The following is a 27449-nucleotide window of genomic DNA, read 5'->3' as shown; positions in this document are numbered from 1 at the left end:
AAATCCTACTTTGGGAACAAGTCTGTACTTTCACTCAAAAAGCCTAAAATGCCAGCTTAGGCAAGGCATTGTTACCGATATAAATAAGACACAGTCCGCCCCAAACGAACTCATGCTCCAAAGGAAAACCCAGAATGTAAAAGTATAACAACACAATGCAGTATGTTCTATATGTCACGTCTAAGACACTATGGGAGCACATGGAGGAAGCAATTAACTATGGCTGAGAAAGTTAGAAAAGGCTTCCTGTAACTGGTACACTTGAAAAAGAATAATTTGGGGCGCCTGGGTGGCGCAGTCGGTTAAGCGTCCGACTTCAGCCAGGTCACGATCTCGCGGTCTGTGAGTTCGAGCCCTGCGTCCGGCTCTGGGCTGATGGCTCAGAGCCTGGAGCCTGTTTCCGATTCTGTGTCTCCCTCTCTCTCCGCCCCTCCCCCGTTCATGCTCTGTCTCTCTCTGTCCCAAAAATAAATAAACGTTGAAAAAAAATTAAAAAAAAAAAGAAAAAGAATAATTTATTAAGAAGAAAAAGTGCAATCTATGCAGAGAGAATAACACCTGCAAAGGTACAGACTAGAGGATAAAAATGCGAAGAATTAGTAGCAAGATGACTGGCGAGTGGGTGTTTAGGGGCTGATAACCGTGATTTGGGGCCAGATTGGGGATGATTTTGTACCGTAGTAAGGGTTTGGACCTTGATTAAAGGTCCTTGATTAAAGTCATGATGTCTAAGACATATTTTCTTGCTCTTCCTTTCTGTGTGGTGTTTGTTTTAATTTAGCCTTATGCAGAGAGTGGAAATTTGGGGGTTCTAGATGAGTTTCCTTCTAGAACTCCCCACCCTTGGGCAGGCCCTAGGCTTTATCTCTCTTTGCTGACCCCAGTTAACTGTCAAAGTGGAAGCTTAAGTTCACTGGGGTTTAGCAGTGAAAAAGTCAGGTTTGCTGCTCCCTTCTCAGAGTTGTAACTCTCCATTTTTTTTTTTTTTTTTTTTTTTAAGTCTGCAAATTCCTCACTTTCAGACCTGGTGACCAGTGTGTTTATAAAGATGTTTTATAGCTTTTCAGCATTTTTAGTGTTTTCAGTTAGGAGAGTTGTTCAGGGTGTCCAATCTGCCATGTTGCTGGAAAGTTTAAAGAGAATTTCAGCTGAATTTCTTAAAAAAGAAAGGGCATATAGATGCTGAGCAACCAAGAAACAACACCTATCTTGTCTAGGTTAAGACAGATGTCCACTAGGCCCACCAACTCTGAGCTCTGACAAACTTCAGGACGTTATGGCTATCTACTGCTGTGTAACTACTCCAAACTTAGTCACTTAAAACATCTGTATCATGCGAATAGATTGTGTGGGTGAGGAATTTGGACAGGGCACTGTGGCAATGGCTTGCTTCTGCTTCACTGCTTCACAATTTCTGGACCCTCAGATGGGAGGACTCAAACGGCTTCTCCACTTGAGTCTGCTACCTGAACTGGAACCTGTGGCTGGGCTCACGTGGGGCTGTGGGCCAGAATTTCTACTGGCAGCCTCTCTTTGTGCTTGGACTACCTCACAGTAGGTGGTTTCGGGGTAATCAGGCAGGGTATATGGCAGCTCAGGGCTCCAAGAGGGTGTTCCAGTGAGCAAAATAGAAGCTGCATGGCCTTTTATGACCTAGCTTTGAAAATCAGTCGTGTCATTTCTATTGCACACTATTGGTTGCAGCCATTATAAGCTTGCCGAGTCAAGAGGAGGCACCATACAGCCCACTCTCAAAGGGAGGTCTATGAAAGAATCCGTGGCCATGAAAAACAAACTTGTGGTGCGTGGGTGGCTCACTCGGTAAGTGTCCAACTCTTGATTTTGGCTCAGGTCGCGATCTCATAGTTTGTGGGATTGAACCCTGTGTCAGGGTTCACCCTGGGCTTCCCAGGGCTCACAGAGCCCATGCTGACAGCATGGAGGCTGCTTGGAATTCCCTTTCTTCCTCTCTCTGCCCCTCTCCTGCTCATGCACACACACTCTCTCTCTCTCTCTCTCTCTCGAAATAAATAAATAGACTTAAAAGAAAACTTGCCAAAAAGGATTTTGACCTTCCCTCTTTTGTGGATGTTTCTCTATGAGAAGTAGGGGTGGGGGCGGAATGTAGAATGAAGACATGGCTCAACTCATAATTTAGGGACTCTGGCTGGTAGCTTTGTAGTGTCCCTATTTCAACCAACGTTTTTGCTTTCCCTCACAGTTCTGCTTGTTTATATTGCCTTCTGAAGTTGCTTCTACCAGCAATCTTTGCTCCTCCTAGGCCACTTCTTGCAGTTCCAAGACCTCTCTTCTTGAACACCTTTTGGCTTTATTTCTCTAAGCATCTCTCCTTAGCTGCTGCTACGTAGTACTCTGTGTCCAGATCTACATCTTACAATATCTATCTATTAATCAATCTATCTACCTCCATATCTGCCTGCCTACCTATCTCTCACAGAAGAAAGCATCATCCCTTTACATCATGGGGCCTTTTTAGAAGTGTTACCTTAGAGGAATAGCACAGGTCCTTAGTGGTATTTTCAGTTTTATCACTCAGTCAATGGGGGAAAGGATGGTTGGTCCCCTAGCAAAGAGGTTTGACTACTTAGTAATAATATTATTTATTTTCTACTACCAACTTTCTTTTTTGCAGCGCATGTGTATCATCAGAAGCTGGGTGATGGGGCGGAAAAGAAATATTCAGGCACAATTTCACACTATACCTGAAGAAACACTGCTGCTTCTAATACCCAGGTCTGATACCAGATTGGAGTAGTTTTTACTTCTATGTTTTTGTTTTTGTAATACCTTTTCTCAAAATGGCCACCATTGGGGCATCTTTAGTCCACCGTCAATGACCCAAGCCCTAATTGTGAACATGTTGCTGTTTTTACCAGGGGCTGCCAACCCAGGAGAGTTGGAGGTTGTGTGATGATGGATGTCTGACCACTCGGAGGACCTGTAGAAAAGTCTGTGCTTTGGGGCACCTGGCTGGCTCAGTTGGTAGAGCATGTGACTCTATCTCAGGGTTGTGAGTCCTAGCCCCACGCTGGGTGTAGAGATTACTTAAAAATAAAATCTTAGGAGCGCCTGGGCGGCTCAGTTGGTTAGGCGTCCAACTCTTGGTTTCAGCTCAGGTCATGATCTCATGGTTAGTGAGTTAGAGCCCCACATTGGGCTCTGCGATCTCTGTCTCCCTCTCTTTGCCCCTCCCCCACTCGCACTCTCCCTCTCTCAAAAATAAACAATTAAAAAAAATAAAATCTTGTGGCACCTGGATGGCTCAGTCGGTTGGGCACCCGACTTCGGCTCAGGTCATGATCTCACAGTCCATGAGTTTAAGCCCCGCGTTGGACTCTGCACTGACAGCTCAGAGCCTGGAGGCTACTTCAGATTCTGTTTCCCTCTCTCTCTGCCCCTACCCCACTCACACTCTGTCTCTGTCTCAAAAATACAAATAAAAGCATAAAAATTTAAAAATAAAACCTTTAAAAGATTCTGTGCTTCAGTTCTGCCTTACAAAAGCACCTTTCACGGTTTTTGTTTTTTGTTTTTGTAATTAGTTCTTAAAATAGGGTAAGCCACCTCCTTCAGGCTGATTTGATTTACAGATGCTCTTGCTCTCTGCTCTTCCTCTGGTAAACTGCAGTTATCAATACTGTTCCTAAAATCTGATGTTACCCATTATTTTTTTCTCTCCATCTTCCATGGTAATAGAATTCTAGCCAGGCACATGTTTAGAGAATACATTTCTCTGCAGCTAGGTGTGGTCAAGTGTCCTGGTAAATAGGATGTAAATGGATGTGCTGTGTAGCTCCTTAAGACAGCTTTCCATATAGGATAGCTAGACTCAAGAGTACAAGGGAATGAATTATTGGTCCCTATGACAACACAGATGGATCTTAAGGGCTTAATGCTGTGATAGAAGTGATAGAGTGTGATAGAGTGATAGAAGCCACTCTCAAAAGTTACATACTATATAATCTTGTTTATATGACACTCTGGAAAAGGCAAAACTATACGGAAAGAACAGAGAGCCGTCACAATGGGCTGGAATGGGAGAAACGTTTGACTACAAAGGAGCAGGAAAAGGGAATGTTGGGGGGTGATGCGCAAATATTTCTTTCAGGTCCTAAATGTTACTCTTTGTGGAGCAGGAAGGAGTCCATAGTCCTTTCTTCACTGACCCTTCACTGAATTCAAAACTTGGGGCCGTGAGGGAAAGGCGGAGAAACACGGCATGGCCTATAGAACAGCAGTTAGTAATTAATGAGACATGGGTATCTCCTGGGCGCCCTGTAAGAAATACGCCCAGAGAGCCTCCTGGAAATCCTTACTCGGTAGATTCAGGGTAGGACCCAGTTTCTCTTTTTAACAAAAAAGAGTGGTGGCTTCTGGTTGGAGAGCCCCAAACCCAGCTATCGCGTCTAAGGTGGGAGTTGCTCCCAGGTCCCAGCCGGCGCTGGGAGCCGGCTGGGGGAATCCTCCACTCACGTCAGTGACGCACAGAGAAGCTTCCATGAAACGCCAGCAACCTCACCCCGCTCAATTCTCTCCGGCCTCCAGGGCGCAGGCGCCGCTCGCCCCGCCCCGCACGCAGGATTGATTGCTCCGTGCGCGGTGGCCCGTCTGCGCAGGCTCGGGACTTATCTTGGGAGGAGGGGCCGGGGAAGGGGTGGGGTTTGTTCTTTGTGGGTTCGGAGACTTCGGGGCCGCCGGCCTGTTGCGAGCGCTGCGCGCCAGTCCGTGACATTGTTGGTAGTGTCCCTCCGCGAGGGGCTGTGGGGCCTGGAGCTAGGAGATCGAGTTGCAGTGTCCCCGTGAGGCTCTCTTTTGAATCCCTGCTAGCTCCGGGCCGCGGAGGCGCACTGGGTACCAAGGTAGCAGGTGTGGCTACGACCGTATCTCTTGGTGGTGTGGTCGTCATCATGGGTGTGGGTCTGCGGTGAAACTGGGGTCCAGAGTCCGGTCCCGAGGAGCAAGGCGACGGAGCGAAGCCAGGGGGCCCAGGCCCGGCTCGTGAGGGGTCTGAGAGCGCGCCTGAAAGCAGGGGAACCGCACCACCCCGGGCGGTAGCGCTACGCGCTCAGACAGGAGTCTGGGTTTGACTGCCCTGTTCTGGGCCTTGCAGGTCGCCTGGGCGTCACTGCGCGGAGTGGGAATGCCCGATGTCACCTAGCTTGCTCCCTGCTCTCTGAGCCGTAAGGGAGGACCGCAGGGCTGCGGCTGCAGGACAGACATTTGGACCTAGTGGAAGGACGTCGCCGCTTAGCCCCAGCTATGGACTCCACAGCATCAGGTTTGGCTCTCGAGGGTGGAGAGGGCCAGAAGCCCTTCTGGGGAGTTAGTCGCGGGCCAAGGAGGACGACGACCCTAGGAAGAGGCCGAGGAATCCAAGGAAGGGGCAGAGCCTGTAACCGCCTTCCCTGTGGCATTTCCTAATTATCCAAGCCCAGGAGCGTGAAGTCTCCGTATCCAGACACCATGGTAGAGGTGGAGGGGATGGCCACGGAAGACTTCCCAAAAGCCAGAGGAGAGCGGGGAGGGCTCTCCTGTGTGGGAGGGAGAGGGTAAATAATAAACCTGTGAAGGAGTGGCCTTGGCCAGGGATCAGAGGGCAGTGGGGCCATTTAGAGCCTTGCCACCATTTCCTTTATTGCTTCATTAAGTAATAAGATTCCTCCAGCCTTTCTAGCTCAACTGTGTAGAAGATTAGCAGTATACATGGGGGGTACTTCCTGTAGTCACCTCTTCACTAGTGTTGGGGACAGGGCAATCCAGGTGACCCATGAGTTTTTAAGCCATTTCGTTCTATGTTTAGAATCTCCTGTCCTTCACCAAGTGAGCATTTTAACTTTTCGTTCTTCAGCGCACATGCTCAAGGTCACAAGACTGGCCAGTGGCAGAACTGGGCCGAATCTCTGGGACTACCACCCCCTCTGTATTCCTTTATGCCTTGTATTCTGTAGACAGACTATAGCACAGGAATCATCTCAAACTCTTCAGAAATGCAGACTCTCAGGCCCTACCCCACATACACTGAATCAGAGTCTGTTTAACAAGATCCCCCAGAATCCATACACACATTAACGTTTGAGATGTGCTGACCTATGCTATGCTATGCTGCCTGCCATTTCCATGCTTTTGTTGTTGTTAGCTATGATAACTTCTTTGGCATGGTTGCGGCTAGTGTTTTGTTTGTTTTCAGGCTTTGAAAACAGTATGATATAAAAACCCTATTATAGTGGGACTTAAAAAGTATGCTTGCAGAGACCTATGCTTGGGAACTTCTCAGGGAGAACTGACCTTTGAGCTGGGTTCCCAAGGATGAGGGGAAAGGTGTAACTTCTTTCCCTTAAAGTGTATATATTTCTTGGCCTTGCCCTGGGCCTTGTTTTGTGTTCTTAATCTCATACCATAGGCTATATTTAAAGTTCCTTGAAAGTCTTCTCCATGTTTATATTTTTAAAAGGCCTAGTAGAGGAGATGCCCAGTAAGTAACTCTCCAGTGGAGTGGCTGGAATTTGGTGATACTTCAGTTACCTGAAGCCTGCTGTGGCCTTTGGACAGGAGAGGTGGGGGAGGGCTTGTGCAATTCTGTCTCCTGTAGGATAGCTAGAGGCTGCCCGTCAGCTCCCTTTGACCCAGCTCTGTCCCCAGAACCACTGAGGTGACATACTGATTCTTCAGGGGTTTCCAGCTTGGGGAATCTGGGAGCTGCAAAGGCCATAAAGGTTAGCCTTCCTTATGGCTCCTTTTACCTTCTTAGTTCTCCCTTCTCAGGACCCTGCTCTTTCTCCAGAGAGATACCCAGGAGAAAAGGGAACAGCCAGTTTATTCCTGAAAGCCAGGCCCCAGGTGAGTTGGGGTTCTCTTCATTATTCCTCAAATGATTGAACTATAATGTATTCGCCTCCTTTTCTCTGGAGCCTCTTTGTTCGCTCAAGGGAACTGACCCCAATTCCTGCTCTGCTGGAGGCTGAACCCATCAAGGTGGATGCTGGCCTCCCTGTCCCTTTCTAGGCTCCCGCCCCCCTCTCTGCTCAGTATGTACTCACACAGATCCTTTGGTTTATTTCTGTCATGAGCACTGCAGTGAGTACCAAGTAATGTGAGGGAGCCCTGAACTTGAAGGAGTGTCACTACCACAGAAAGGGGGGGGGGGGAGACTCTGGTACCCAGGACGCAGCCCCAGTCACAGTAAGGTTGTGCATGGTTTGATGACAGATGGAAGTGGCACTGATAGACCTTTCCATCAGGGTGTAGTAAAAGAACAATGAGCCTGGCGAGGTTCGGGAAGGCTCATGGAGAAAAGGGGGCAAGGACATTCTGAGGGTATGGACAGGTGGGGAGGCCGTTTGAGGCTATGTGCCTGCTCAGATGTTATCTTCCTGGATTAGTGAGAAGATAGACTTAACTTACCTCCGGGCTGGAACACTCACCTAACTTCTCTATGCATTGGGTTTGCAGTTGTGAAATGAGGATGGTAATCATGTTAATGATAATGATGGGGCGCCTGGGTGGCTTAGTCGGTCAAGTGTCCAACTTCAGCTCAGGTCATGGTCTCATGGTTTGTGAGTTTGAGCCCCACGTCGGGCTCTGTGCTGACAGCTCAGAGCCTGGAGCCTGTTTCGGATTTTGCGTCTTCCTCTCTGCTCTTCCCCTGCTCATGCTTTGTCTCTCTCTCTCAAAAATAAATGAACATTAAAAAAAATTTTTTTTAAATCATGTTAATGATAATGGTGAAAATAGTAATAGCCATTATGTACTGAGAACCAAATATGTATCAGGAGCTGTTCTACACAATTTACTTACACTAACTCATTTCATCTTTCAAACATTCTTATTTTGAAGAATGGCAACTGAGGCACAGAGAGGTAACTGAGAAAAGCAAGAGAGATAAAGTCACTTGTTCGTGGTTCTCTAGCACATAAGGAAGGCATCCTAGTTTCAGATCCAGGTTGTCTGGCTCTAAGATCTTAACCACTCAATAACGCAGTTACCTCATATCATTGCTGGAGTCTTCTGGTAAATGGTAATTCCTAGTCAGCTTCGGTTGTGAGGGGGTAAACGGGGTAATGGTGACCGACTCCAGAATTGGATTCAGGTTTGGCTATAGTAGGCTGGATGTGGAGAAAATCAAGTGGAAGGCTGTGGATGCCAGGCTGCCTCATTTCCTAATAGCCAACATGGTAGTTCCGTGTATTGTAGCCTAATGATAGACATTTGTATTTAATTTTCTAGCCAGTGGGGGAAATCCCCACCAATAGAGGATTCTCACAGATAACTAGTAGGATAATAAGTCGAGTTTCAACCTCTTTGGCCTTAATGTACACCATTCAGAGGTATATCAGAGAGCTTAATCTAGGAATGTCGTAGGAAGGATGGCCTGTAGATCTCAATGGCTCATAGTAACAAAGGTGTATTCTTTATGTTACGTATCACTAGTGGGCCAGCTCTGACTCCTCCACACCCTCTTTGCTCTGGGATTCATGCTGAAAGATCAAGTCTGCTCTGGGATGTTGTTATGTGGCAGGGAAAAGTACAGTGTCAGAACCAGGAGATGGTTCTTCTGGCTTCTGCCCACAACTCATTGGCTGAAGCAAGTCATGTGGCCAAGCCTAATGTCAGTGAGGTGGGAAGTATAAATAGGCCTTCCATAATGTGGGGCGTCAGGGGAGGGGCAGTGAATACTTTGAACAAATAATTAGTCTGCCACTGTCTGTTTTCTTACAAATATTCACTTCCCTCCCTCCACACACAATCTCTCCCCAAGAGAGATAACCCAAAACCTCTATTTAGTTACCTACTAAGAGCATTAAGATCAAAGTCTTGGATGGTGTGATGGCCTCAACATCAGGTCTGGATGTTTTTTCTCCGGATCTGGAGACCTCTGAACCTATGATGTAAAAGGACAAATTGCCTGAATCCATATATCCAATACAGTGGAATAATGCAGACAGGATAACCACAAGATAACCACAATTAAGAGTCCGGAAAGGGGAAGCATGGGAGGAGCCCAGCAATCTCAGGTCTGCAGCAGCTATGAAATTCCTCTGGGCAGACTTGGTGAGAAATGCTGACCTTGGGACCGGGAAGTCTTCTGGTTATGCCCTGCTTCTGCTACCTGGATGGAGCTCCTCAGGCCAGTGCTCTCCTTAGCTCTTGGCTCTGCCCCCAAGTTCCTTCTGCAGTACCCTCCTTGGTCACCTATGAAATGATTTTGGAGAATAAACTCACTTGAGGGCTAAGCAACTTTTTCATCCTACTTGAATAAATTGATGGCCCAAGGATTTTTTCAAGTCATGAACATTCGCTGTAACTCTTGAAAAGGTCATCAGCTTTTTATGTATTTGTTTTCTGTCACTTCCATGTGTCAGCAATTTTACCCACAGTTCTTTTTTGTGGAACTCTTGGGGGTTTTCTTGAGAAAGCCATTCCTTTAGTCACTAAGCACTTCAGCTGCCCTGAAAGGATTTACTGGGAGCCATCTTTGGTCCTTCCATTAGGTTGTTAACCATCCTTTGTCATGTAAAAGCCTTATCTACATTGTCTTTGACCAACTGGGAACCAGAATTGGTTAAATCTCCAACTCTGTAAGTTTACAATTTCTGGATCCTTTCTTTTGCCTTCCATTTTTATTTTGCAAACTAGCCAACTCTTGAGCTCATTTCTTTTTCTTGAGATATTTTGTCAACTTCTGCCAATAACAACCACCTCACACTACTGATGTTCCAGCCTCTTCTCACAGCACCACAAATTCATTCTTACATTGTTCGTCTTTCCAGTTATTGCAGACAACTGTTTTAGCACACAGTTCACCACCAAATTACATAGGTTGCCATAGCATCAATAACTTTCTTTACTTCTGGCTCTAAGCCAAAGTCACATATTTTAGGCTTTTTGTGATGGCAGAACCCTGCTTTAAGTACTAGTTTTTTTTTTTTTTTTTTTTTTTTTTTTTTAATGAGTCAGTTTAGGCTAGTTATGCTATATGAAGAACAGCAAAACTTCAAAGACTTCTATCATCAAAGGTTTATTTTTTGCCTGTATTACATGTTTCACATTCTGTTTGTGAAAAGCAGATTATTTGACTACACTTAGGTCAGTGGAACAGGAAATTCAATCCTACAGGGAGAGCCAGTGAATATTTTGAATAAATAATATAATCTATCAAAAGGGGTTATTAGAAGTGAGTTTTCCATATCTGATTATTTTGGACTGACTTATGTTAATGTAAAATTTTTACTTTGACTTATTCTATGGAATCAATGTCTAAATGGGATTTCTAAACATATTTTGGGAAAAGTATAGGAGTTTATGCTACATTTATCTGCATTTTAGTTCATGGTATGTGAATTATCATACAGTGTAAGTCAAATGGGAGGTTATCTCGTTGCTGTTATAGAGGGTGACAGGATACTTCTGGTTGGGACCCACAGAGCGTTTGTCCCTTGTGGAGACCTGGGATCCAGGGTCTGTCAATTTTGCACATTCAGGAATTGAATGAATAGGAATAGAAAAGTGATTAGGCTTTGGGGGAGAGGATTCATGGTAATCAAACTCATAAAAGACTTAACGATTCATTATAAGGCTACTTGGTACACGATCACTGAACTGTGTGCTGGGGTGGGGTGGGGGTAAATTATTATAAATCCCAAATTATTTGATTTGGATTTAGTGAAAATTGTCATCAAAATCATAGGTCACAAGTTTCAAAAATAGAAGACTATTGATACTAGTGCGTTTGAGAATGCAAAGCGTATAGCCTGTTATTTCTAGTTGATTCTAATTAAGTGCAACTAAGTTGAGAGTAGAACTTGTAGAAAATGAAGGAAATGGATTACATTTGTCTCCCTTCCTAAGCAGAATGTCTCTGTAGGGCTGATTCTCTTGAGACCCTGATTATATTTCTTTTTTTTTTTTTTTAACTTGTTTTATTTTTTATTTTTTTTTAAATTTACATCCAAATTAGTTAGCATATGGTGCAACAATGATTTCAGGAGTAGATTCCTTAGTGCCCCTTACCCATTTAGCCCATCCCCCCTCCCACAGCCCCTCCAGTAACCCTGTTTGTTCTCCATATTTATGAGTCTCTTCTGTTTTGTCCCCCTCCCTGTTTTTATATTATTTTCGTTTCCCTTCCCTTATGTTCATCTGTTTTGTCTCTTAAAGTCCTCATAGGAGTGAAGTCATATGATATTTGTCTTTCTCTGACTGACTAATTTCACTTAGCGTAATACCCTCCAGTTCCATCCACGTAGTTGCAAATGGCAAGACTTCATTCTTTCTGATTGCTGAGTGATACTCCATTGTATATATATACCACCTCTTTATCCATTCATCCATCGATGGACATTTGGGCTCTTTCCATACTTTGGCTATTGTCAGTAGTGCTGCTATAAACATGGGGGTGCATGTGCCCCTTTGAAACAGCACACCTGTATCCCTTGGATAAATGCCTAGCAGTGCAATTGCTGGGTTGTAGGGTCGTTGTATTTTTAGTTTTTTGAGGAACCTTCATACTGTTTTCCAGAGTGGCTGCACCAGCTTGCATTGCCACCAACAATGCAAAAGAGATCCTCTTTCTGACCCTGATTATATTTCTAAGCAGTGTGACTAAAGTATTGACAAGAGTGGGCACTTACTACTTCCAAGTAGTAAGGAAGATACATTTCCTGAAGCAGCTTAAAATATTTTTGAGATGACAAAATCCCAAACTGGGCATTGGGATAGCTAGGAATTCGTGGAATCCCTTCTACATCCTAAGGTTCTACTCAGACGCCCATCCTCTCTTCTTCCTGGGGCTGTTAGTGTGCTCCCTAAGGATACAGCAGTGTCTTCTGTGTTTCAGGATCTGATGACATTCAAGGATGTGGCTGTGGAATTCACCCAGTGGGAATGGGGGCAGCTGGATCCTGCTCAGAAGGACCTGTACAGGGAAGTGATGCTGGAGAACTTCAAGAACTTGGCCTCTCTGGGTGAGCTCAGCTCCTCCAAAGCCTAAAGCCTGCCCATCAGGCCTGCCATCTTTATTTCATTGTTGTTTAAAAGCTTGGGGTTTCTAGGCCTGTTGGCTGAGTTTTGCCCTGGGGTTCTGGAATCAGACATTTACATTTTCTCTGGAGTCCTCATTCTTCATTCGTAGGAAAAGTCTTGCTCGCTATGAAACCATAATAAGAAGTTTCGTGATTCTGCTCCTAATATTTTACAATGCCTATTTGTAGGCTTTCCACACCTATTTCTCCCCCAGAAAGACCTAGGGCTAAAGCCTTGGCCTCTAACATACCCAGTCATGATCCTTTTCTTTCTCTACCATCAGGGCTTCCAGTATCTAAACCATATGTGATCTGCCAGTTGGAGGAAGGGGAAGAGCCCTGTGTGGTAGAGGGAGAAATCTCAACAGGTGAGTGAGTGAGACCTAAGCAGCATCACACGTAATAAGGATCAGCCCTGGGTGGGAAGTTGCCCTGAAACCTTGGTTAGGGGACCATCCTCTGAGAGGTGAAGCTACTTGTCAGAAGCCCTCCACCCACTACAGTATTTTGAAAAATTTTTTTAATGTTTATTTATTTTTGAGAGACAGAGTGCAAGTGGGGGAGGGGCAGAGAGAGAGAGGGAGACACAGAATCTGAAGCAGTCTCCAGGCTCTGAGCCATCAGCACAGAGCCCGACACAGGGCTTGAACTCATGAGCTGTGAGATCACGACCTGAGCTGAAGTTTGACACTTAACCGACTGAGCCACCAGGCACCCCAACAGTATTTTGAATACTATTAGGCTTTTGTAATTATCTCTAGCGTCAGAAGAAGAGATGTTCATTTTCTTCTCTAGCACTTAAGCTGCTTATGGTACCCATCTCTGCCCGCCCCTTCTGAATTCTTAGTGCCACTCAGTATCGCTAGATATCACATGATCAATGTTGGATGGACTCTAAGGGTCAACAGTTGTAAATGGCCAGACTGTCTTATATCAGCAGGGTTAAGGGAGTTACTAAGAGACCAAACAGAACAGTTGAGTGGCCTAGAAACTAAAGGGTTACAGGCAAGGGCAGATGGATGATGTCAAGAAGATCAAGGTGAGGACACTGAGCTTCAACAGAGGTGGTTCCAGAAACAAAGACTACTCCTTGCCATCTGTTGATGTCATCTCTTTGAGACCATGTATTCCTAGGTGACTTGAGAGTACCCGATAGGCCTCACCTCTTGGAGCAGAATTCTGGACTCAGAGCTCTTCTTCTTGCCGTGTGTAGCCCAAGCACACTGGAGAAAGGTGACAGTCTATGCCAATGGTCATCCCTGAGGCAGAATCACAGCCCTGGGTCAGAGGTAAAGCTCAGGAAAGAAGTCCTCAAATCCCAAGGCACAGGTTGGGACTCATAGGAGCCTAGAATAGAGGACAGAGAGGGAAGTTGCTGATCTCTCCTATATTAGTCTTCTCTTAATCTTTTTTTTAAAGTTTATTTATTTTGAGAGAGAGAGGGAGAGAGGGCATGTGCATGTGCGTGTGCAAGTTGGGGAGGGACAGAGAGAGAGAGGGAGAGAGAGAATCCCAAGCAGGCTCCCCACCAACAGCACAGAGCCCAATGTGGGGCTCAATCTCATGAACCATGAGATCATGACCTGAGCCAAAATCAAGAGTTGGATGGTTAACCGACTGAGCCACCCAGGTGCTCCTTTCTTGTTCTTTTTCTGATTGGGAGCAAGGGTCTGACATCTGGATCTGGTCTCAAGATACATATCTGTCCATTTACAGTGCTCTACAAATATGGCCGTGCTTCAGAATCTCTCAGGGAACTTGTTGAAACATCCAGATCCCCAGGGGTCACACAAGACCCACTGACTCAGAATCTAGCCTTTGGGAGCACTGGCGTCACTAGTCATTTACCTTTTCAGACACTTTATCATTATTGTATTCATTTTCTATTGTTGCTGAAACAAATTGCCACAAACTTAAAGACTTTAAACTTACTAGTTTAGACTTTAGACTTACTATTTAGTAGTTCATAGGTCAGAAGTCTGGCATGGGTCTCACACAAGATGTCAGCAGAGGTGTTCCTTTTTGGAGTGGCTAGGGTAGAATCTGCTTTCTGGTTATTTGAGTTGTTAGCAGAACCAGTTTCTTGCGGTTGTGAAACCGAGATCCTTGTTTTCTTGCTGGCTATAAACTGAGGAATGGTAATAGCTTCTAGAGACTGCTACATTCCTTGGCCCTTGGTGCCCTTTCTCCACCATCAAAGACAGAAATGGTGGGCTGAGTCCTTCTCACACCACATCTCTCTGACCCAGCCATGAAATGCTGATTTGAAGGATGCAGGTGATTACATTGGTCCTGTCTGAGTAATCCAGGATAATCTCCCCATCTAAAGGTTTGGGCCCTTAATCACATCCGCAAAGTCCCTTTAGCCATATAAGGCATTTTTTTCTTCTTGTGCCCACATATTTACAAGTTCTTGGGATTAGGGCGTGGATGTCTTTGAGGGAGAATTAATCTTCCTGTCACAATTATATATAGTAATATAAACTGAAGTGCTGAGGGGACCTTGTGAGGGCATCTTCCTACCCTCTTCTCATCTTTACGATCTTTGGACTTACCTTGTGTACTGGAATCCAAACACTATTTTGTCAGGTTTTCCCAATCTCCATTCACTTGCTTACCACTTATTCTTGGTAACTCCAAAACCTCAGACATATACCATTCTTGGAAGAAACTGTACACATCTCAGATGATATTATTATTATTATTATTATTATTATTATTATCATTATTTCGAGGTGAAAGAATTCACCTGAGGCAGACAAAGGAGATAGAAGTTTATTGAATACACTGCAAGGAAGCAGTGGGCAGGACAGCAAAGGAGAGGCGACAGCAAAGGAGAGGCTGTCTGCCTCAGATATTATTTTAAAGCTTCATGATCTTATATCCATTATAGGATTTTACTTCCTCTTCGCCCATGGAACAGTTAATACAAGCATGTCTCTTTTTTCCCCCACCCAGACTGGGAGAAAAGGCCTAAAGCCAAGGAATCAAGACTAAATCAGGATATTTCCAAAGAGGAATTATTCCCCATAGCCTCAGTAGAAAAACACATCAGAGATGAACTCTCCTTCTGCAAACTGAAAGCAATCTGTGGTTGTGATGACCAGTTAGAGATACATCCAAAAAGACTGGAGAGACATCCGAAAGAACTGTCAGTCGCTCACAAATCTACTACCACCCTTAGGATAGATCGTGAATGGAGTGATTTTGGGAGAAGTTTAGACTTAAGATCAGTCCTTTTTAACCAACACAATGTTCCCATAGGAGAAGGATCTTATAAATCGGACACAGAATTCAGACAGACTTCAGGAAGAAGTAACTCCCGGAGAACCCATCCAGGGAAGAAGCCTTGTAAATGTAATGAATGTGGGAAGTCTTTCCATTTCCAGTCAGAACTTAGGCGCCATCAGAGATGTCACACGGGAGAAAAGCCCTATGAATGCAGTGAATGTGGGAGAGCCTTTGGTCATATTTCATCCCTTATTAAACATCAGAGAACTCATACTGGAGAAAAGCCCTATGAATGCAGCGAGTGTGGGAGAGCCTTCAGCCAGAGTTCATCTCTTGTTCTACATTATAGATTTCATACTGGAGAGAAACCTTACAAATGTAATGAATGTGGAAGAGCCTTTGGTCATACTTCATCCCTTATTAAACATCAGAGAACTCATACTGGAGAAAAGCCCTATGAATGCAGGGAATGTGGGAGAACCTTCAGCCAGAGTTCATCTCTCATTGTACATTATAGATTTCATACTGGAGAGAAACCTTACAAATGTAATAAATGCGGGAGAGCCTTCAGCCAGAGTTCATCTCTCACTCAACATTATAGATTTCATACTGGAGAGAAACCCTACAAATGTAATGAATGTGGGAGAGCCTTTGCTCATACTGCATCCCTTATTAAACATCAGAAAAGTCATGCTGGAAAAAAGGCTGTATGAATTCAGTGAACGTAGGAAGGCTTTCAGCTGGAGTACACACATGATTCACATGACACACATTGGCGAGAGCTCCTATAAGGGTAACGTATGTGCGACGACTTGGTTGGAAGACATCTTATTTAACATCAGACAGTACACGCTAAAGAGACACTCTGTCAGTGTTAAGAGAGAAGCTGGGCTTTGAATCACACTATCAAACAGCAGAGAATCCATCCTAGTGAGAAACCAAGTACGTGTGATGGATTTGGAAAGGCTTTCGTCAGAGGATACCCATTATTCAACGTCAGACAGTTTCTACTGGCCAGAAGCCTTATCCATGCAATGAATATGGCACAGCTTTCAGTCACATATTGTTCAATCAATCAATCAGCCAACCAGTAAGTAAATAAATATCAGATAACTCATACGGGAGAGCAACTACAAGTGTGGTAAAAGCCATCTGTAATACTTCTTCCTTTACTAAGCACCAAGAACACATATAAAAGGGAAGCCCCCTGAAAGCAGTAAATGTGGGAAGGTCTATCAGAGCTCGTCTCTTCAAAAGAATCAGAATCATTCTTGAGAAAAACACTATGGAAATGGTGAATGTGGGAGTGCCTTTAGCCAAACCTCTTTCCTTTATAAACATCAGTGAACTCACCCTACTGGTTAGAAATCCTGGGAATGCAATGCATGTGGAAAAGCCTTTGGCAGATTTTCCACCCATTTTGCACATCAGGGAATGTGTACTAGAGTTACTCTTTGAATTTGGTGAAACTAGGAAAACCCACTAGTATAGTTCGGGCCTCAGCACACATTAAGGCTTCACTCCGTAGAGAAACCTGGGAACTTAATGGATGCGGGGAAAATTCCTTTCAGACTTGAGATTCCTAAAACAAGAGCTGAAAGGAATCTGAGAAATCACCTAGTCTGGTGATTTTCTACCTGGTAGGGGCTCTTTATAACTGCAATGTGCTTTGCCTCCCCATTCGGTGAGCGGAGGGAGGTGTTACCATGTGGGCGAAGAGAATGGCGGCTGAGCGAGGTGGAGAGCCACCAGTGATTTAGCCCAACTGTAGTTTAGAGCTAAGGAAACTGATCTTCTGGAAGTGCCATGCCCTGGGCTGGGCCTCGTTCCTTCTGGTTCACAGCTGTGGTTTTGAGATTGAGAGACTGAAGATCTTCCTGTACAAAACTCCCATGCACTCATTACACGTTACCTTTCTCTAAGAGGCAATGGAGTGGTATTTTTAAAGTTTGAGCAAAAAGCAATTTTTGTTAGATCATTATGCTACTAGATTTGGGATTTTCAAAATAAAATAAAAAATTTTTAAACATTAAAATCATTAAATATGGGCATTGTATAAAAAGATCAAAACTTCAAAAACATTATTCCAAGTGAAAGTAGCCAGATGCCAGATACCATGTATTGTATAGTTCCTTTTATAGGAAATGTCCAGAAATGGCAAGTCTTCGGAGGCAAAGTACATTCCTGATTTCCTGGTGCTGGGAGAGGTAATTGGGAGTGAATGCAAATGTTACAAGGAATCTTATTGGAGTGATGCAAATGTCCTAAAACTGGATTATGGTGACGGTTGAACAATTTGGTAAATATACTAAAAATCATTGAATTGTGCACAGAATATGGGTGAAATTTATGGTATGTAAAATACACCTCAATAAAAATTGTTTTTTAAAAATCTCAAATATACAAATATACCAACTATTGCTAAACTACTTTTCCTGTCTTGTCTGTTACTTCGGTGTGTCTGTGTATGTTTATTTTCTGAAATAGTTACCCCTAAGCTTACTGAGTCTCAAGTTCATATCATGTTGCCTCTGAAATTTATATGGAAAAACCAAAAGCAGGAGCTGGCATAGACCAGAATAGTCTTGACTAAAAGATTAGCTTAAACTAAAAACAGTCCTTTAACCATTTTAAGTCCAGATTAGGAAGCTGAGCCCAGACATCAGGGGATCAGTTCAAAGTGGGTCCATGCAGACAGGCAGGACTAGGGGTCCAACAGGCTGGCTAAGACAGAGGGGTGCAGGCAGATAGGATGAACAGGAGGCATCTGGACAAATGAGATCAGAATGCCAGTCTAGGAACCTAGAAATCATGGAAATTGCTTCCCAGAGAGCCAGGTTGCACAGGAAAGAAAGAGCAAATTTATTATATTAGTAATAGCTTAGTTTGCTCTATCTGTTCTCCCAATGCCCTTCTCTAACCCCAACCTAAGTCCCTTTATATACCTGGATACCTGCGACTTTATAGCTGGTCTTTGCTTGACGTCTGTCCCTCCTGTGTATCTTTGCCATGTTAACCATTATCAGTGTGCACCCATTGCCTCATCTGAAAACCTTTGTGAAGAAGACATTTAATGCCAAACTGAGTGAGGATCTATCTTCACTCAGTTTGGCATTAAGTGTCCTCTTTGCTCTGCCTTAACCTCCTGCTGCTCCTGACAGAACCTCTAGTACAGACAAACTAGTTAGCTTGTCATACCTCAGACATGCCTCCACACTCCCCTGCCTGTTCCACCAGGCTGGGATGCCCCCTTCACTTATCTGAAGCCTGATAATCGGTCATAACCCTGTTCAAACACCCCCCTCCTCAGGGAAGAATTCTCTTGAACATTGATGTGAAGTCATAGCTTACTGATTTGCAATTGTAAAAGCATTTGTGTTTGCTTAAGGTTTTTAAAAACAAAAAGTATCTTGTCTTGGGATAGTTCTTACTACTGTTTTGATCTATTTAAATTACTGGTTGTTTATCAGTTTCCCACTTTCTTGTCTCCTGAACCAGATTATCAGCTGCTTCGGGTAATTTCTCATACTTCCTCTCAAATGAGCAGACAGTAGGTCATTACTAACCATGTGTTAATTTGAAAAACTTGTATTACCCACTTTTTCTCACTGCTTCTGAGTGAAATACTTTTTAAAAAGTATTTTAGTGTTCAGATATACCACATTAAAAATATTTATTTTAAGTGATCTCTACACCCAATGTGGGGCTTGAACTCACGACCCTGTGATTAAGAGTCGCGTGCTCTTCTGAGTCAGCCAGGTGCCCCTGACTTCACACTTTTGTACTAGATGAAAAACTCCTAGAAAACTACCAGTTAAATATTTTCTTCGAAAAATACAATGTTGCTTCCTGTATTTTTCAATTCAAGTATAGATTGGCATTGTTCCATCTTTTGGAGGTGGGTTGGTATGTGTGTACATAAAAACTCATTGCTGTTTTGTAGCACTACAGTGATTTAACACACCAACTACCCAGAATCAGGCCAAACTTCACAGGTTAAAGACACAGTACTCCACAAGACTGTTCCACTTCAGCCATAAATTTGGGGGTCCCTAGGCTACTCTTCTGACCAGCTGGCTACAAATTTGGGAGTTGCCACACTTTTTAGGCTTGATAATTCTCTAGAGCAAATCTCAGGACTCTGGAAAGGGCTATATTATGATAACTTTATTATAGCAAAAAGATACAAATCAAAAGCATCCTAAGGAACAGGCACATAGATTGAGGTCTGGGAGCATCTCGATAGTGAGGCTTTCTTCTTCCCTGGAACACGTCACCTGCGGGCATATGTTTAACTATGCAGAGTACTGCCAAGCAGGGAAGCTCGCCTGACCTTCGTTGCCCAAAGTCTTCACTGGCGTTTCATTATGTTGTCATGGCTGGTTGACCACACAGTTGAACTCAAGCTTCAGTGCCCCTTCCCTCCTTGGAGGTCGGAGCCATGGTATCACATGGCTCAAAATTCCAATTCCAACCACAAGGTTGGTCTTTCTGACTTGGTCAGCCCTCACCCCTAATCATCTAATTAGCATAAACTAGGGGTAACTAAGAGTCCCCTCATTAGCATAAACTATCAGGTGTGGTCTCAAGACCCGCTATGAATAACAAAGACACATCAGAAAATTCCAAGGATTGAGGGGTTACCTCCCAGGAAGCAGGGACAAAGACCAGCCAAGTTCTTTATGACACAAGCACACACATTCAAGTGGATGTGAAAACGTGAAAATGCTTCAATTCTTTTTTTCTTTTTTTCTCCTTTCATAAGTGTACTCTTTAATCCCCATCACCTATTTCCCCCATTCCCCCATCTCCCCCTCTAGTAACCACCAGTTTGTTCTCTACAGATAAGAGTCTGTTTTTTGGTTTCTCTTTTTTTCCCCCTTTGCTCATTTGTTTTTGTTTCTTAAATTCTACATGAGTGAGTTCATGTAGAACTTCTTTCTCTTAGTATTATATTCTTTCTCTTAGTATTATATTCTCTAGCTCCATCTATGTTTTTGCAAATGGCAAGGTTTCATTCTTTTTTTGTGGCTGAAAAATACATTGCACGCACACACGCACACCCTGCATCTTCTTTATCCATTCATCTATTAATGGGCTCTTGGGCTGCTTTCATAGTTTGGTTATTGTAAATAATGCTGCAGTAAATAATGCATGTATCCCTTTTAATTAGTGTTTTTTTTGGGGGGGGGGTAAATACCCAGTAGCGTGATTACTGATTATAGGGTAGTTCTATTTTTTTTTTTTTTTAAGTTTATTTATTTAGTTTGAGACAGAGAGCAAGGGAGAGCGAGTCGGGGGAAGGGCAGAGAGAGAGGGAGACAGAGAATCCCAAGCAGGGTCTGCAGTCGTGTAGAGCTGCAGTCGTGTAGAGTCGTGTAGAGCTCGTCTTGGGGCTTGATCCCACGTTTCACTGACTGAGCCACCCAGGTGCCCCTGTTTTTAATTCGTTTGAGGAACCTCAATACTGTTTTCCACAGTGTCTGTGATATTATTTGGGGTCTAGGAGCAAAAAGTCAAGAAAGAATTTTTGAGATGTTTTCACTGCAAAAAGGTGGTTTTACAAAGCATGGGGACAGGACCTGTGGGCAGAAAGAGCGGCACTGGGATTGTGCGGAGTTTTAGTAATGGACCTTCTTTCTTCTTCAATTCCCAAGGACTGTCCCCTGGAATGCCTTTTTTTTTTTTTTTTAACGTTTATTTATTTTTGAGACGGAGAGAGACAGAGCATGAACAGGGGAGGGTCAGAGAGAGGGAGACACAGAATCTGAAACAGGCTCCAGGCTCTGAGCTGTCAGCACAGAGCCCGACGCGGAGCTCGAACTCACAGACCGTGAGATCATGACCTGAGCCGAAGTCGGACGCTTAACCGACTGAGCCACCCAGGCGCTCCCCTTGGAATGCCTTTTAGCCCCCTGGGAACAATTTGGATTGCAAAATTTAAGAAAGGACTCATCCTATGGTGCCTGGGTGGCTCAGTTGGTTATGCATCCCACTCTTGGTTTCAGCTCAAATCATGATCTCACAATTCATGAGTTCAAGCCCCACATCGGGCTCTGCGCCGGCAGTGGGGATCCTGCTTGGGGTTCTCTCTCATCCCCTTTCTCAATCTCTCTGGAAGAAGAAAAAGAAATGACTCAACTCCTGTAACACTGCATGATCTCAGTATGACCTATCAGATCTCTGCTGCAGGAAATAGGGCAAATGGATGGAGGTACACTACATCCAGGCCTTCATGGCTCTAAATCAGGACTCAGACCTAAAGACCTCTTGCAGAATGTGTCTGGCCACTTAGCCAGGCCAATAAACTCGCTCCTGACATATTGGAAAATGTTCTAAATAGGCCTCCTTCTAAACCCAGGTTGGTGGAGGAAACAGAGGCCATTCCTAATTAAGGGGATGGTAACCCTCTCACTGTTCCCTCCTAATAGATGTGGGGGCTTCTTCTCATTCATTTCCCAGCTCCATGGCGATAATTAGAGCCAACTGTGATTAGTCTGCCTTGGGATGGGGACTTTAAGGAATATTCCTAGGCAGCTGCTGAAACTCCTTTTGTTTTGGGAAAGTACCTTGTATTCTCCAACCCAATGTGGACTGCATATTTCCACTTTGGTGGAAAAAAGACAACCACAAAAATATGGTATCTGCTCATCTGTCTGAGCTGATGAGGTTTAGAGCCAGGAACTCTCTTTCTCTGCCTTCTGGCAGCACATCACTTCTTCTCCCACTCCTCCCGTTTCTGCACCACCTTGGGTGTGGCCTACATAGCTGGTTCCTAGAGCATCCTCTGGCCTCCAGCACCAATGGCTCCTCCTCCTCCCCTCGCTGTCCAGGAGCAAAGAGCACCCCTCAGACTTATCATTGCCCACTTTAGATATCCCCCCTGGTGCCCCAAGTAAAACAAACAACAACCAGAAAAAAAAAAACCCAAAAAACTGACAATGGGGAACAAATCTTAAGTGGACCCGAGTGGAACATAATTCAATATTCAAAGTAATTGAAACTTTTATTCTACCAAGGATTACTGAAGGTTTAATAAGCTTGTGTTATCTCTGTTGCAATTTGTTAACAAAAAGATGACTTAAAATGATGGTTGGGGCACCTGGGTTGTCAGTTAAGTGTCCAACTCTTGATTTGGGCTCAGGTCATGATCCCAGGGTTATGGGATTGAGCCCTGCTTTGGGCTCTGTGCTGAGCATGGAACCTGCTTGGGATTCTCTACCCCCCACTCTTGTGCACGTGCTCTCTCTCTCAATCTCTCTCAAAAAACAATGATGGCTAATTCTATTTCAAAGTTTTCATGGATAATTGTTAACTTTAAAGTTTTGCTTGGATGACAGATTGAATTAAGTTCATTGAACATCCTTCCTTAGAGATTTATGCTATCTCTAATATATAATTGAAAGTATATAATCAGCCATTCCTCATGACCCCGACGTAGCTCTTTCTGCCCATTGGTCCTGTCCCTGTGCTTTAATAAAATTACCTTTATGCACCAAAGATGTCTCAATTCTTTCTTGACCTTTCGCTCAGAACCTCTACATTTCCACATCATTTTGGTTCCCAACGTGGGGCCCAAATCCTCTCATCTGGACTTTGAACCGTGGTGCAAACTTGGTGAGTCCTTTCTCTTCTCTTTCTTTAATTTCAGGGGCTTTTCAAGGAGTATGGTTTTTTTTTATTTTAAAAAAAAATTTTTTTTTTCAACGTTTATTTATTTTTGGGACAGAGAGAGACAGAGCATGAACAGGGGAGGGGCAGAGAGAGAGGGAGACACAGAATCGGAAACAGGCTCCAGGCTCTGAGCCATCAGCCCAGAGCCCGACGCGGGGCTCGAACTCACGGACCGCGAGATCGTGACCTGGCTGAAGTCGGACGCTTAACTGACTGAGCCACCCAGGCGCCCCTCAAGGAGTATGGTTTTATTGGAATACTTTTATGTCAATTTCTCAGGCTGCAATCCTCTAGCCTGCGGCTACTCTATGGGGAGGAGAACGCCTGTCTTTTGGCTGGAAATTAGTACCTTAGTCAGAATGGTAGTAAGACCCAGAAACTTGATGTCCTCTTTTTCATTGGATTTCTAGGTCTTTTCCAAATAGGAGAAAGTGCTAAAGCACTGACAACTGAACACAGGTTTGTACTTTTGGCTTCTTACTGCAGAAAAACTAAGGATATTTGAGTCTGTTGGTAACATGCTTTATGCTTAGTTGATTCATAAATTTGCCATCTAAAGAATTCTGGTATAACAGCGCACAATTTGTTACTACTTAGTTTTCACTGGAGACTAAGGTTTCTAAGAGTTCAAAATTCTGCTAAGTGTAATTAAGACTGATGAAAATAAAGGAAGCAACTCTGTATGTAGGAAAGTAGATGTGTAAGAAGGATATAAGGAATGGAAATACATTTTTGTTGGATTAAAAGAAAGTAATTTTGTCCCTAACGAGACTGGTTGTTTGGAGAGAAATGGCTTGGGACAAAATCTAAATGCAAAGTAAAGTTGTAGAAGGTTTGTGAAGGAAATCTTTGGAAAGGAATTTTATGTGTGGTCAAGACAGACTAAGGTTGAAATGAATGGATTTTATTTTTTTTTTTATTTTTTGAGAGAGCAAGTGAACATGTAAGTGGGGGAGGGGGCGGAGGGAGACAGAGAGAGAATCTTGAGGAGGCTCCATGCTCATTGCAGAGCCTGATGCTAGGCTTGATCTCACGACCCTGGGATCATGACCTGAGCTGAAATCAAGAGTCAGATGCTCCATCAATCGACTAAGCCACCCGGGTGCCCCTGAAATGAATGGATTTTAAAAATACACTAGTATAAAATTAAAATTCTACTTCCAAAAATGCCTGCTAGGGTAGGTGTCAAAGTGACTAGAGGTCTCCCTCAAATGAAATTGCTGTTGATCACTGTCCTACCATAAAGGCCCTGTAGGAGGGATGCTAGCTTCCCCCTGCTTCCCTACTGTATCCTACAAATGGGTGCCGGTGAATGGACTGAAATATCATGCCATGCTGTGACAAACATCCCATTTTAAACCCATGGAAAACATTAGAAAAGATTTACAAGAGGAATTTATCCAATTTGGTAATTTAAGTAGTTAGTAGAGGACATTGACAGAAAACCCTCAAGATAGAAATCCATCACGGTCTAAGTGGCTTTCCAACACAGGAAGTCTTTTATAGCCAATTTCCCTAGGAAACAGTCCCCAGTTGGGTTTTAATTCAATTGGGTATGGGTTTTGGTGGGCTCCAAGCAGAGGTCTCACAGCCAGAAGAGGCTAGACCAGAGATGTGAAGGGGATCACATTAGACCAATGAGGAGGAAACCTCACACACGAGTCTTAAGACTGGCAACCATGCTAGTGACTTAGGTGGCTGTCCCATGCCCAAGACAGACAACTTTGTATAAGGACAGGAATAAGGAGAGGTCTGTTGGCTCCAGACCCCCATCACTCTAAAACCTCATCACAGACTCAGACATGACCAGACAGCTTTAAGGAACTAAGGCTGACTTTACGAAATATGGAGCCATAAAGCCCCTTGGAAATGTTGGCCTTATAGAGGCCAGCATTACATATTATAGAGTGCCCAGCAACTTTATCAGGTGAGTAAAGAAAGCCACTTTCTGGCAGGTGCAGGAACCTCAGGATGTTCCGGGGGGGTCTTCACGAAGAGGAATTTGCCCAAATCTATAGGTATTGCAGGCTTATCTGATGGCAAGTATGTGGCTTGGCTTCTGGCCTACAGAGGCTACTAATATTAGATTCATTATGAAAAGTTCCAGCAAAGCAGATTTTAAAAGATCTGGATGGTCAATTGCTATTCTTACTGAGCTTATATAAATAATCCAGCTAAATTTGTTAAAATTGGTCTTGTTTTTCAAATGAATTAGTCTTGATTTGGCTATCTCTGGAAACATGGGTGATTTTAGAGAGAAAAATTATGTTTCAATAACACATCTTGGTGGATATTAAATTCTCGTTGATTTTTGAATGTTTGTTGTTTGCCTAAGCTAGACAGCTTGAGGTAAACTTCAGAGAAATTGCCATCATAGCTCATATATCAACAATCTTCTTGCTTGTTATTCTGTAGGGATAAAGAAGGACCCCATGGGCACATGATTTTTAAAAAATATTTTGAATGTTTACTTATTTTTGAGAGAGAGAGAGAGAGAGACAGAGACAGAGTGTGAGCGGGGGAAGGGCAGAGAGAGAAGGAGACACAGAACCCGAAGCAGGTTCCAGGTTTTGAGCTATCAGCACAGCTCCAGGCTCTGAGCGTCAGCACAGAGTCTGACATGGGGCTCTAACCCACAAACCATGAGATCATGACCTGAGCCGAAGTCAGATGCCTAACCATGACTGAGGCGCCCTGGGCATATGATTATTTAAACAGCTGGAAAATAGGATGGATTCCTCAACAATTGTATAACTCAACTATCACCTTGACCAATTCTGTGTGGCTGGGATGACAAAATTGTTCCTTAAAAGCCAGAGTGTATCCCACTCCAGGGGGTTAATTATGGACTTGTGGAGATAATGGGTAACCCCACTTTCCTTATGCTTTTAGATTGGATGATGCACTTGGGGCCCTACTTGTCTATTCTAAAGTCTTGTCTATTCCTAGACAAGTCTTGCCCCACTTGTCAGTGACTCCTTGTAATTAAGATATTGTTAAGGCTAGACCTCAAAGAGCGCTTCTTGATGGTTTTATCCCTTAGCCATATTTGTTCTAGGAACTACCTCTATTGATGTGAAATTGCAAATAGTGCTTTAGCCAAGCATACAACAGCCCTCCTGGTGGAAGGAGCCTCAAAACTTACTGTGGGACAGTTCCTGATAGTAATGATTTCACATCAGGTCCAAAGTGTTTTAGAAACTAAAGGCCACCAATGGATGATGGGGGCGGGGGGTTCTTACTAAACGCCAGGCTATGCTTTTAGACACACCTGAGGTGGTCCTTAAGACCCATCAGACCGTAATCCCAGTTACTCTTATGCCTGGACCTGACCATCATACTTCTATAAAGCATAGCTGTTCAGAGGTTATTGATCTTGTTTATTCTAGCTGATCAGACTTAAAACATTCTCCTATTGATGATGCAGATGATGATTTACTGACCGCAGTAGTTTCATGAAAAGGGGGATATAAAAAGCTGGGGACACAACAGTCAGACTCAGACTGACTGACATCTGCCCAAAAAGCAGAGTTAATAGTGCTCATGCTTTACAATTGGCAAAGGGCCTCAAACGCATGGGGCAACCTGGAGACAGAGAGGGAGAGACAGAGAGAGAGAGAGAGAGAGAGAGAGAGAGGGCTGTTATCAAATCATAACTCTCCTATTAAATATGGACCTGAAATAATAGCTGTCTTGGAGGCTGTGCATGAACCTAAAGAGGTGGCTGTAATTCACCTGGGAGGCATCAAAAGGGAGGGTCTATAGAATCTAAAGGAAATAACGGACTATGCAGCCAAGCAAGCTGCACAAAGTCTACAAATATTAAGTCTCAATACTAGTCCTAACACCAATAAAAGATACATCCCCAGTATCTTCAGATCAAGAAATTCACATAGCCCAGGAACGAGGATATTCAAAAAAGGCACAGGACTTGATTGTTAATAATGAGGGAGAAAGAACAGGTGAAGCAACCGTGTCAGTCTTAGTTTTTGAACTCTAACTTGTCACTATTTTTGTTTTTCTGTGCTTGAAAATTTTTATACTAAATTTGAAAATCAGAGGTCAGCCTGAGCAGGAATACTAGCTTCTTACAAGAATTCTGTCCGTGTCTTCTCTCCGTCTACATACTTGGGTAATGCGGGCAGGCCCAGATGGTATGAAGCCAGGAGTGGGGCTCGTGAAAACCCGTAGCATAGGTCTAGGTTACGAGTGTGTGACCAAACGTTAGAATCAGAACACACAAATGCGTGTGAAGTCCAAGGTAACAGAAGTGCTTAAATAAATCTAACCAACTTCCAAGCTTTACTGAAGTTGGGTATGAACACTTTATACTCCTGGTCTTATTCACCTATTAGTTCTAAGCCTCTTGGAGACATCAGCCTTGGACCTTCACGTAGACCCTTTTCGAGCTCATCTGTACCTCTCACTCCTTGCTGCGAGCGGCCCACAGCACCAACTCACTGCGCCGGAGCGACCCGCCGCCTTCTCGGTTGCGCCCCCACCGGC

At 43.9% G+C, this 27449-nt stretch overlaps 2 protein-coding genes and 1 long non-coding RNA gene across 14 annotated transcripts in view; 1 reads left to right on the top strand and 2 right to left on the bottom strand.

Annotated features, from left to right (window-relative positions):
• The window catches only part of ZNF2 (zinc finger protein 2), a 24458-nt gene extending 16860 nt beyond the window's left edge, over positions 1-7598 (bottom strand). The window contains exon 1 of the mRNA XM_045446962.1: positions 7443-7598. The gene's annotated coding sequence lies outside the window, so the exon portion shown is untranslated. The remainder of the gene's footprint in view (positions 1-7442) is intronic.
• ZNF514 (zinc finger protein 514) lies at positions 4685-17698 on the top strand. 10 transcript variants are annotated; one of them, XM_045446951.1, is made up of 6 exons: positions 4685-4887; positions 5132-5299; positions 6770-6858; positions 11855-11981; positions 12323-12406; positions 14997-17698. In XM_045446951.1, exons 2-6 carry the CDS (start codon positions 5281-5283, stop codon positions 15980-15982), a joined length of 1305 nt encoding a protein of 434 aa, XP_045302907.1. In that variant the 5' UTR covers positions 4685-4887; positions 5132-5280; the 3' UTR covers positions 15983-17698. The 10 variants fall into 10 exon arrangements, with proteins under 10 accessions (XP_045302907.1, XP_045302909.1, XP_045302908.1 ...); XM_045446953.1 differs by having other exon boundaries at positions 4696-4820; XM_045446952.1 differs by having other exon boundaries at positions 4696-4880.
• Positions 7643-27449, bottom strand: LOC123581160. Of its 3 annotated transcripts, XR_006703645.1 has the most exons (5): positions 27292-27449; positions 13202-13385; positions 8807-8899; positions 8004-8123; positions 7643-7686 (listed from the first exon to the last, which is right to left on the bottom strand). It is a non-coding gene; the product is annotated as an uncharacterized LOC123581160 (long non-coding RNA). The 3 variants fall into 3 exon arrangements; XR_006703646.1 differs by lacking the exon at positions 8004-8123 and having other exon boundaries at positions 8811-8899; positions 27292-27445; XR_006703647.1 differs by lacking the exon at positions 8004-8123 and having other exon boundaries at positions 7644-7686; positions 27292-27446.

This window comes from Leopardus geoffroyi, chromosome A3 (assembly GCF_018350155.1).
Source record: "Leopardus geoffroyi isolate Oge1 chromosome A3, O.geoffroyi_Oge1_pat1.0, whole genome shotgun sequence".
NCBI lineage: Eukaryota > Metazoa > Chordata > Mammalia > Carnivora > Felidae > Leopardus > Leopardus geoffroyi.
The sequence above is the reverse complement of the archived record's forward strand: the minus strand, read 5'-3'. Positions and strand labels throughout refer to the sequence as shown.

Bases quoted from the DNA above. Each gene is read 5' to 3' on its own strand.
- ZNF514 (XM_045446951.1), top strand. The intron at 11,982-12,322 runs GTGAGCTCAGCT...CTCTACCATCAG, and splicing joins CAAGAACTTGGCCTCTCTGG to GGCTTCCAGTATCTAAACCA. The intron at 12,407-14,996 runs GTGAGTGAGTGA...TCCCCCACCCAG, and splicing joins AGAGGGAGAAATCTCAACAG to ACTGGGAGAAAAGGCCTAAA.